The 7432-nt window shown below is 46.6% G+C and overlaps 1 protein-coding gene across 1 annotated transcript; it reads left to right on the top strand.

The window, feature by feature from the left end:
* Positions 1-3936: 3936 nt before the first annotated feature.
* On the top strand, positions 3937-7154 carry LOC123452904 (purple acid phosphatase 2-like). Its single transcript, XM_045129639.1, has 5 exons — positions 3937-4579; positions 4674-4874; positions 4989-5100; positions 5825-6530; positions 6612-7154. The coding sequence occupies exons 1-5, from the start codon at positions 4412-4414 to the stop codon at positions 6796-6798; spliced, it is 1374 nt and encodes a 457-aa protein (XP_044985574.1). The 5' UTR covers positions 3937-4411; the 3' UTR covers positions 6799-7154.
* The last annotated feature ends 278 nt before the right edge of the window (positions 7155-7432 follow it).

Here is a 7432-nt window from a genome sequence, read left to right on the forward strand (position 1 = left end):
CGAAAATATATTTACATGCACTTGTTTACCCAAGAGATCCGGGCGAGTCCGCCATGTCGGACCCGACAGCAAGATCCCACCACAAGTTGCATCAAATTCATCCCCTCGACCTACCGGATCAATTTGCGCTCCCCTTTCTTCTTTCTCCTCCGTGTCGTATGTCTCGCAGCTCCGTCGCCGCACGTGCTCCGCAACCGTTCCGAGCGTCTGTGCTACCAACACCATTGTTTTTGTGCATTGTGGAGGGAGTGGAGGCACACGACCACTACTTCAAACTCACAAGGGATTGTTGCGGTCAACTTTCTTCCTGTGCTAAGTAGAAGTGCACGGTTGCTTTGAGGATGCTTTCTATTGATACTGCCATAGATGTGTTGGTGAGATGGCCAGGATGGGGAGAGCATATGCCTGAAGACTACTGTTAAGTTTGCCCGTTCCATGGTGCAAGTGTTTGGAGCAGAGTATCTGTGAGGATCAAATGCACAGTACACGGAGAAATTGTTGGTTATTGGAAAGGCCAGAGGGTTTTAAAAAATGCTTGGATCAATTGATTGCATGCATTTGGCAATGTAAGATCTGTCCCAAAGTTTGTGAGAAATATATCAAGGTCACATCAAAAAGGCCACCATCATACTAGAAGCAATGGTATAACATGACTTATGAATTTAACATGCTTTCTTTGGAATGTTGTGTTTTCATAACGACGTCAACGTGCTGCAACGATCTTCGGTGTTCATGAGGCTTTGCAATGGAAAATCACCGTCGTGCAACTACACTGTCAATGGTCGTGACTACAACATGGGATATTATCTTGTCGACGCAATATATCCCCAACAGGCGGTGTTTGAGAAGACCATATCCGAACCACATGGCGACAAACAAAAGCACTTCACAACAATGCAGAAAGCGGCTAGGAAGGATGTGGAGAGTGACGGTGTAGTTGCAATGATGCGGGAATTCGAAGTGCTCCAAGCTCGTTGGGGAATTATTCATGGAGTTGCAATGATGCGGGGATCGGAAATTTTGTGACGGTTGATGACATGTCGTGTTATATTATCGAGGATGAGGGTGTTGGTATTGCCCAAACCAATGATTATGAAGCGCATGGAGAATAAGTTCAAATTGCGTAAGATCAAGATGCAGGTCAACTTTTGAACTGTTTACAGATGCATTAGAATCTTGGAGATCATCATATGCACGTGCAGATACTCAGTAATTTTTTGGACCATGCGTGAACCCATAATGAAAATAAAAGAGCTGATGATTGGGTTGTGCATTTTAAATAAATTTGATGTAAACACTATTTATTTTTGCTAACAGATATTTATTATTCACATAGATTTATATGAATTGAAGAGTCTGAATTTAAGATATGTGAATGCTCAAAACAAAATGTAAAGGCTATTTGGATGCATTTGCGGACACGTCCAAATATATAGGGGCGCGTATTTGTTTAAGTCCGGTTGTAGATGCTCATAAATAATCGCTATCTTTACAAACATTCTTGAAAGAGCTCTAGCTTTTGTACAATAAACAAACTAAACCAAAACTTGGCTGGCTCATTAGGCTGCCCGTAATGGTAGTGTTATAGGTACTCCCTCCGTCACGGTTTAGAAGGCACGCTTGAAAATCTCTAGGACCAAGGTAGTCACCGATTGGTTGTGAGATGTAGCAGGTGTAGATGCTAATGCGCATAATCAACTGAGAAAATACTAGTAGTAATGCGTGAGCCACAAATTGGGAGGGCACATGCATGAGTAGTACTATTACTAATTAATAAGAGTAATTGCTTTCGCGCCTTAAACCTTGTCTATTTTGAAAACGCACACAAGTTTAACCGTGCTTTTTAAACCATGACGGAGGGAGTAGTATCATGCATGTCAACTAGACACCACTAGTAGAAATAAGGGCTTTCGTCCCAGCTCGAAAAACACATTAGTCCCGGTTCCTTTACGAACCGGGACTAATGTTAGTATTAGTCCCGGTTCGAGCGGCAAAGGCGCCGGTCGGGCATTAGTCCCGGTTCAAATGGGACCTTTAGTCCCGGTTCGTGTCTCGAACCGGGACTAAAGGGTTTGGAGGATTTAGTCCCGGTTCGTGTCTTGGACCTTTAGTCCCGGTTTGTGTCTCGAACCAGGACTAAAGGGTTTGGAGGATTTAGTCCCGGTTGGTGTCTTCAACCGGGACTAAAGGGTAGACCTTTAGTCCCGGTTCGTGACACGAACCGGGACTAAAGGTGTTCAGATTTTTTTTCTGTTTTTAAATTCTTGTTTGTAGTTTTTGTTTTAAATTGCTTGTATCTTTTAGGATATTTGATGTTTTTGATTGATTCTTTTTGCATTAGATTCAAAATTTTGTCTAGTTTCTGTTTGTGCCATTAGTTTTCAAATTTGAATGGTTTAAATTTGAATTTGTTTAAATTTGCTTCAAACCCAGTTTTTGAATAACTTGAGTTTACAAATAGTTTTAATTTAATTCTTTTTGCTCCCACTCATGTGTTAGATTGTTGCCACAGTAAGATTTATTTGATTATTTTTAGAATAATTTAAATTAGGATTTTAATTAAAGAAATATTGTTTTGCTTATATAGTTGTTTTAGTCATTTAATTGTTGTTTTTTATTATTTTTAGTTAGTTCTTTCTGTAGATTTTAACATGTTGTAGTATGGTGCATATTTAATGCACAAAAAAATCTACAGTTTAATTAATTTTAAAAAAATGCCTTTGTAGCAGATGGGTTTTCGTCTGAAACCTTGATACTTTGAGTTTTGTAGAAAATAAACAAAAATGATAAAATCTTCAAAAAATAGACAAAATGATAAAATCTTCAAAAAATAAAATCCTTTGAGATGTTGTTAGGTTTTAGTGTCTAGTCGGTATAGAAATTTTGAGATATGAATTTTGACCGTTTTCGTAAAAAAAGGAAAAAAATAAACGGCCATAACTTTTGCATACGACGTCCAAAAAAATTAATATATATAAAAAACTAGAATAAATTGGTACTCGATTTCACCCGGGCTTGCCCGGTGAAGTTTTCTCACATGCTCAAAATTCCAAATGGAAAAAAAGTTTTTTCAAAAAGAAGTTTTTTCCAAAAAAAAAAGAAAAATAATTTTATTTAAAAATATTAGGTTGTTTTCATTAAAATTCACTATTATTGTTACTTATTAAGTTTATTTTAATAATTTTTTGTAATTCAAAAAATTAAATCATGTGACATGACATCAAGACCGAAGTTGTTTAGGATTGATAGCTTACTATTGTCAGGAAAACAACAAGTGCACACTTGGCAACTAGGGGCGATAGAACCAAAAAGTTAAGCAGAGCAGTGAGGATGGGTGATTAGAGATTAAATTGTCAAATAATTCAAATATTAGAAAATTGAAATAAAACATAAAAAATATTCAAAAATAAAATTTGAAAAAAATTAAAAAAAATCTACCTTTTCAGATAAAAAAACAGACGGATCTTTTAGTCCCGGTTCGTAAGTAGAACCGGGACTAAAGGTACTCCCTCCGAGGCGGCCACGTGGAGCACCTTTGGTCCCGGCTTGAAACAGGGCCGGGACTAAAAGTTAGGCCTTTAGTCCCGCTTGGTGAATCGGGACTAAAGGTCTTGTCCCCACTAGTGCACTTTCGATGATGTGGCATAGAATTAAATGAAAAAAAAAGAGGGTTGAGTATCATATTAAATGATGTGCTACTATGTGTCTTGCATTACAATAAATGAACTACATTATGATACTAATATATGATACTATGCATTACAGATGTGATATCATACACTAATATCGTATGAATGATATGATACTACTCATTACAACCAGCCTTATTTAACGAGTTGGAGCTAAGCCACGAGCCACTCAGCCACTCATTTACTACTAGGCTAGCTAACCAGCCCCGGTGGCCGTGCCGTCGCGGTCGCCGTGCCAATCCAATCGTCGGTCAAACAACCCCGCCCATCTCGCTCCGGCGCGCCCACACGGCGACCGTCTTCGGTCCCGGTGGGAACGGCACGCCACGGGCGCCATATTCTTCTTCCCCAGCGCCCCCCATGCGTAGCGCAACCAAACGAAAGACCAGCTCCAGCTCCATCTCCATCTCCAGCTCCGAGTCAACTCTCCACCCCGTACTTCGGACTGCTAGTTTAATACTAGTTCGTCCGACTTGGCTAGTCCGGCGAGCACAATCCCCGGATATTCCCCGCAAATCATACGACCCGGGCTTAAAAATCTCTGATTTGTTATTAGGGCTTTACTGGCTTCTGAGTTAGAGCCTGACAGACGAGAAGAGATTCCCCCGCTCTCCCTCCTATATTACCCCATCCTCCTTCCTGCCTTCCTTCCTCGGCCTCCCACTCTGCTTCGTCGTCCTCTCCTCTCTGCTTCCACACTACAAGAAGCAGGGTCTCGCAGCATGGCGCTCCTCGCGCTGGCCGTGGTCGTCGCCGCGGCGGCGGCGGTCACCACGGGCTGCGAGGCCGGCGTGACCAGCGCGTACCGGCGCAAGCTGGAGGCCACGGCGGACATGCCGTTCGACGCCGACGTCTTCCGCGTGCCGCCGGGCTACAATGCGCCCCAGCAGGTCCGCCGCCTCCCTCCCTCCCCCGGTCCGCAGCGGGTTCTTCTTGGGGTCGTCCCTCATCTGGTTCTTTCTTGGCGGTTCGTTGCGTGCGCAGGTGCACATCACGCTGGGCGACCAGACGGGCACGGCCATGACGGTGTCGTGGGTGACGGCGAGCGAGCTGGGCAACGGCACGGTCAGGTACGGCCCGTCGCCGGACAAGATGGAGATGGCGGCGCGGGCCACGCACACGCGCTACGACTACTTCAACTACACCTCCGGCTTCATCCACCACTGCACCCTCAGGAACCTCAAGGTAACCACCACCAGTCCAACCAACGACGAAAACGAGCCCACAGCTTGAGACGCATCATGCCATGGACGCCGTCACGCCGGCCGCCATTAATTTCGATCGTGTTGGTGCTTGCAGCATGGCGTGAAGTACTACTACGCGATGGGGTTCGGCCACACGGTGCGGACCTTCTCCTTCACCACCCTCCCCAAGCCCGGCCCCGACGTCCCCTTCAAGTTCGGACTCATCGGTATGAATATGATAACCAGTTCGTACTACTTTTCTTTTGTTCATGGAGTGGAAGATACTGTAAGATCCATGTTGTACTAGTTACATTTGGTTAATTAGTTACTACCACATGGATCAATAGAAACAAGATGGTTTGGTAGGATCGATCTAGGACAAGATGAGGAAGGCGAAGGCCAGCATCGGTCGTCAGTCATCGTTGTCGTCTCGTCGATAGACTCTAAGCTACTACTAGCATCCAATCCATGTCAGTCGACCCATATGCCCGCCGTATGACGATTAAAATTTTAAGATGCGTACTTGGGCCGGCGTCCGACGTGCAAGTAGCTGACACGTCCACTTCCTTGGGGCCTGTATTTCCTGGGATGTATCGATCAAGACAAGATGCAGATGCCCATGTTGACTGCCTCAGGAAACAATGTGCACTCCTGTTCTGTGCTGTGCACAACCATGCCTGCTCCAGCCCGGTGAGACAGTGAGACAGTGAGCCAATGCCATAGCTGTCTGAAATGAATATGGAAAGAAAAGCTGGGGTAACAATTTGGTTGATAACACTACTCTGCTCAGTTAGCTGGATATTTATTTACTTATTTCCAAAAAATCTGTATATTCATTTTGGTTTAAGGAATTACTCTATTTTGCTTGGCGGAAATAAATAATAATCAAGCTGGCCATCTTTTGTGGTGAATTTTTTCTAAATATGGAGTATCTATTGATATTGATCCCAGGTGACCTGGGCCAGACGTTCGACTCCAACAGCACGCTGTCGCACTACGAGGCCAACGGCGGCGACGCGGTGCTCTTCGTGGGCGACCTCTCCTACGCCGACGCCTACCCGCTGCACGACAACCGGCGGTGGGACAGCTGGGCGCGCTTCGTGGAGCGCAGCGTGGCGTACCAGCCGTGGATCTGGACGGCCGGCAACCACGAGCTGGACTACGCGCCGGAGATCGGCGAGACGGTGCCCTTCAAGCCCTTCACCCACCGCTACCGCACGCCGTACCTCGCCGCCGGCAGCACGGAGCCGCTCTGGTACTCGGTGAAGATCGCCTCCGCCCACATCATCGTGCTCTCCTCCTACTCCTCCTACGGCAAGTACACGCCGCAGTGGACGTGGCTGAGCGACGAGCTGGGCCGCGTCGACCGCAGGGCCACGCCGTGGCTCATCGTGCTCATGCACTCGCCCTGGTACAACAGCAACAACTACCATTACATGGAGGGGGAGACGATGCGGGTGCAGTTCGAGCAGTGGCTCGTGGGCGCCAAGGTGGACCTCGTCCTCGCCGGCCACGTCCACTCGTACGAGCGCAGCCGCCGCTTCTCCAACGTCGCCTACAACATCGTCAACGGCAAGGCCACGCCCGTGCGCGACATGGACGCGCCCGTCTACGTCACCATCGGCGACGGCGGCAACATCGAGGGCATCGCCAACAAGTACGTGAACAAGCTCTGAATTGATTTTATGTAGGCTGCTCTGCTGCGGCCATGCATTGCTGACAATATGAATGAATGCAGCTTCACGGAGCCGCAGCCGGCCTACTCGGCGTTCAGGGAGGCGAGCTTCGGGCACGCGACGCTGGAGATCAAGAACAGGACGCACGCATACTACGCGTGGCACCGGAACCACGACGGCGCCAAGGCCGTCGCCGACTCCGTCTGGCTCACCAACAGGCACTACCTGCCCACCGACGACTCCAAGTGAAGTGAAGTGAAGTGAAGTGATCGGAGTCGGACGGATCATCTTCTTCGTCACAAGCATTCCATATCTCAGATGCCCCTTTCCCTGATGCTACTTGAGTCAGCAAGACGGGGTTTTTCTTACCTACTACTATACGTTGTTCGGTTCAATCAGCCGGCTGCGATTCTTCTGAAGCAGCAGCAGCAGCAGCAGCAGCAGCAGAAGAAGAAGAAGAGACCTTGAGCCGGAGGTCGCAAGTGAGATCTCTTGAGCTGGAGCCATAGTTTAGTGCAATTAGTCATGTAACTGTAAGCGTAAAGCTCCTGCACGTGATTTCGTTTGGAAATTGGAATGAAATAAAACTAGGGATTTGGGAGGTACTGTGCTACGTCTCCGGGACTGCAGCGTAAAAGGAATGCTCTGTCTTGAACTGCATAAAATATGTGTTAGCTGAAACTGTCCATGATCGTAGTATCCCATCTAAGATATACTAGTATTCCAACGTGCTCCACGCCCCTGATTTTCTTCTTGGCGGGCAATCAAACGGCCAGACTGAAACAGAGGTAGGGCACGATTTTTAATTTTTTTGACGAGCAACGGCAGATGCTCTGCTTTTTCATTGAGAAAGGGGAAGAACTGTACAAACCAGCCGGGGAAA

This window comes from Hordeum vulgare, chromosome 5H (genome assembly GCF_904849725.1).
Source record: "Hordeum vulgare subsp. vulgare chromosome 5H, MorexV3_pseudomolecules_assembly, whole genome shotgun sequence".
Lineage (NCBI taxonomy): Eukaryota > Viridiplantae > Streptophyta > Magnoliopsida > Poales > Poaceae > Hordeum > Hordeum vulgare.

What these genes read in the sequence shown, in the direction of transcription:
- LOC123452904 (XM_045129639.1), top strand. Translation starts at nt 4,412, where the DNA reads ATGGCGCTCCTCGCGCTGGCCGTGGTCGTCGCCGCGGCGGCGGCGGTC. An exon ending in GCTACAATGCGCCCCAGCAG is followed by an intron (nt 4,580 to 4,673) that starts GTCCGCCGCCTC and finishes TTGCGTGCGCAG; the next exon opens with GTGCACATCACGCTGGGCGA. An exon ending in CTTCAAGTTCGGACTCATCG is followed by an intron (nt 5,101 to 5,824) that starts GTATGAATATGA and finishes TATTGATCCCAG; the next exon opens with GTGACCTGGGCCAGACGTTC.